This window comes from Cimex lectularius, unplaced genomic scaffold (genome assembly GCF_000648675.2).
Source record: "Cimex lectularius strain Harlan isolate CLEC.00 unplaced genomic scaffold, Clec_2.1 scaffold703, whole genome shotgun sequence".
In the NCBI taxonomy this organism is placed as follows: Eukaryota; Metazoa; Arthropoda; class Insecta; order Hemiptera; family Cimicidae; genus Cimex; species Cimex lectularius.
The window spans coordinates 1,027-3,557 of NW_019393211.1; the positions used below are offsets into that span (position 1 = coordinate 1,027).

Sequence of the window (2,531 nt, forward strand, 5' to 3'; positions counted from 1 at the left end):
TGTATCAAATAAAATTTTACATCCTAACTATATGTCCACTGCAGCCCCCCAAGACCATTACTAGTCTGAAGCACTATCATAAGCTGTTGAAAGATATGAGTATGCCATTTTTATTCAGATTCACATGCAATAATTTTAAAATCGATAATATTATTGATTAAGTTTTAGTAACTCATTGAAAGATTAGAACTTCATTCATAACTGAGAGTGACATAAAAAAATAAGTAGAAAAATCAGAAAAGCCCAACATTTTCTATAAAAAGAGCTTAATTTGTAACACTATAAACAAATAATAAAAATTTATTTATTAGAATGTATATAAACAATTTTCATGAATTTACAGAAATTGTTAGTGTTAAATATTTTGAAATAGTCGGCGCTGGAACAATATAGGCCTCAGTGGTGACTGCCAGACAACAGACAAAAGAGGATTGTCTTTCTGGGTTGGATCAGAGAAAAAATAAGTGAAATTACAAGTTGAATCATTCAACTGAATCTTTGTGGTACCATTTTTTCTATTGAAGAAGCCAATAAAAAGTTATTCAAAACTTCTTAAATACTAAAACTCTTTTCACAATTTCAAACCATATTGTTTATTTAAAATTAATAACCAACAACATTTTTTTTTTAAGGTGGATTTTCAAACAGGAACTTACTTCGAGAACTGTATGAACATAATTCAATATTTGATTAGGCATATGAAAAAACAGCTTCGTGAGCCTGATGATTATTATGGAGCAAATCCTTTAATAATGAATGGATTTTATAATTATGATTTAAATAAAATTAGTATGTTACCATCTATGCAAAAAAAAAAAAAGAAATTAAGATTGTAATGTATGTACTCTTTATCTATACAGTCATTCTCATTGGGCTACTTCAGCCCCCAGTCTATCACAAACATTTACCAAAATGCATAAATTTTGGTGGACTTGGAAACCTGATTGGACATGAGGCAACACATGGATTTACTCTAGAAGGACTTGAGTTTGACAAAATCATTGAAAAGAAATGGGAGTGGGATATTGCCACAATTGAAGCATTTAATGAAAAGGCTCAATGTTTTATAGGTAATTACAATTAAAAGTTATAATTTAAAAAACTAATGTATATTGTTAATGTTAATTAGTAAAATAAAATAATAACTACCTTCATTATTCTAGAACAATACAAAAATTTTACTACAGAATTGGGTATTAACATTGAGAAAGTAGTTTCTTTGACTGAGAATATTGCAGATAGTGGAGGGATTAAAAAAACCTTTTTGGTAATATAAACTATCGACATGTGTGAGAAGAATAAACAATGAATTGGTTTTTTTGATAGGCATATAAAAATTGGTCAAAATCNTGTAAGTATGTATTACGATCCTACAAAACTTATTATTTTACTAATGCACAATTCTATGTATAAGTAATAATATAAATATTTCAATCTTCACCGATGGTCCTTTTTTATCTATTCTTGCTGGTTCAACATAATCATCGACTAACTATTAGTCTAACTACTAACTACTATTAGTCACTAATCATCACACATAATTATTTTATATTTAAAATAGCCCAACCTCTGGACTTAACCACAGTGATTTGGCCCTATAATGCTAAAATTGTATTAAAATGCATGATTAAAAGAGAGTAGCAGCATTGGTGATCAGATCGGCAACTCTCACTTGTCAAGAGTACTGACAATAGATGGCCCTTGAAGGAACTGTCTGAAGAAAGGCCATCTTTACCCGATTATGGCCTAATTACTTTGGGCCAAAGCCTGTGTAATGTGTCTGACATGTTGAGTTAAGTTACTTGATGTGTACCACTTAATCGAAGAATGCCACTCTGCACCATAAGATGTGAGAATAGCGTTTGGGCATGGCAGCACAACACATTCCGATTGTGGGATGAAATAACCTACTTATTGAGCACTGAATTATTTATTATGTTGTACTTTTACTCTTAAAAAGGGGCAAAAGTATTAATGAAATATAGAAAGTTACTGTATCTTATTTTTAAAGATTTTAAATTGACTTCTTATATACAATCACGAGGTAAATATAAACGATAAAATAATTATAAACATGCACAAAAAACAACCAAGTAAAATTGAAATATTTCCTGTACCGAAATGGTACAATAAAATAGTAATTGAGAATTTCCACCCAAGTTCAAGAATGGCCTAGAATATTGAAGAAATAAAGTCAATAACTATTTTAATTAAGAAAGTAAAAAAATGAAACAACCTTACACTGAACACAAGGAAATTTTCTATCATTCAGATGTCTTTTAAAGAAATCAGATAAAAAAATTTTAAATTTAAAAATACAATTAATGGGCATGACTATCTGAATTTATAAATGGGATTTCCTAAAAAATCATTCTTTCAAACCATATACTGCCATGTACCTGATTATTTCTTATGTTATACTTTTCCAGTTTAAACAGAAGGATTAATGAAATGAAGAAAGTTGCTGTATCTTTATTGGGAATAATTTCCCTTTTTGGAAATGTTTGTTATATACATGCAAATGGTAAATA

At 29.1% G+C, this 2,531-nt stretch overlaps 1 protein-coding gene across 1 annotated transcript; it reads left to right on the forward strand.

The window, feature by feature from the left end:
* Positions 1-374: 374 nt before the first annotated feature.
* On the forward strand, positions 375-1,351 carry LOC112128123 (neprilysin-1-like; the record flags this gene model as incomplete). The annotated part of the gene is made up of 4 exons (XM_024229925.1): positions 375-789; positions 861-1,070; positions 1,164-1,267; positions 1,327-1,351. Coding segments are annotated over exons 1-4 (460 nt in total), but the record flags the coding sequence as incomplete, so codon positions are not given.
* Positions 1,352-2,531: the final 1,180 nt, after the last annotated feature.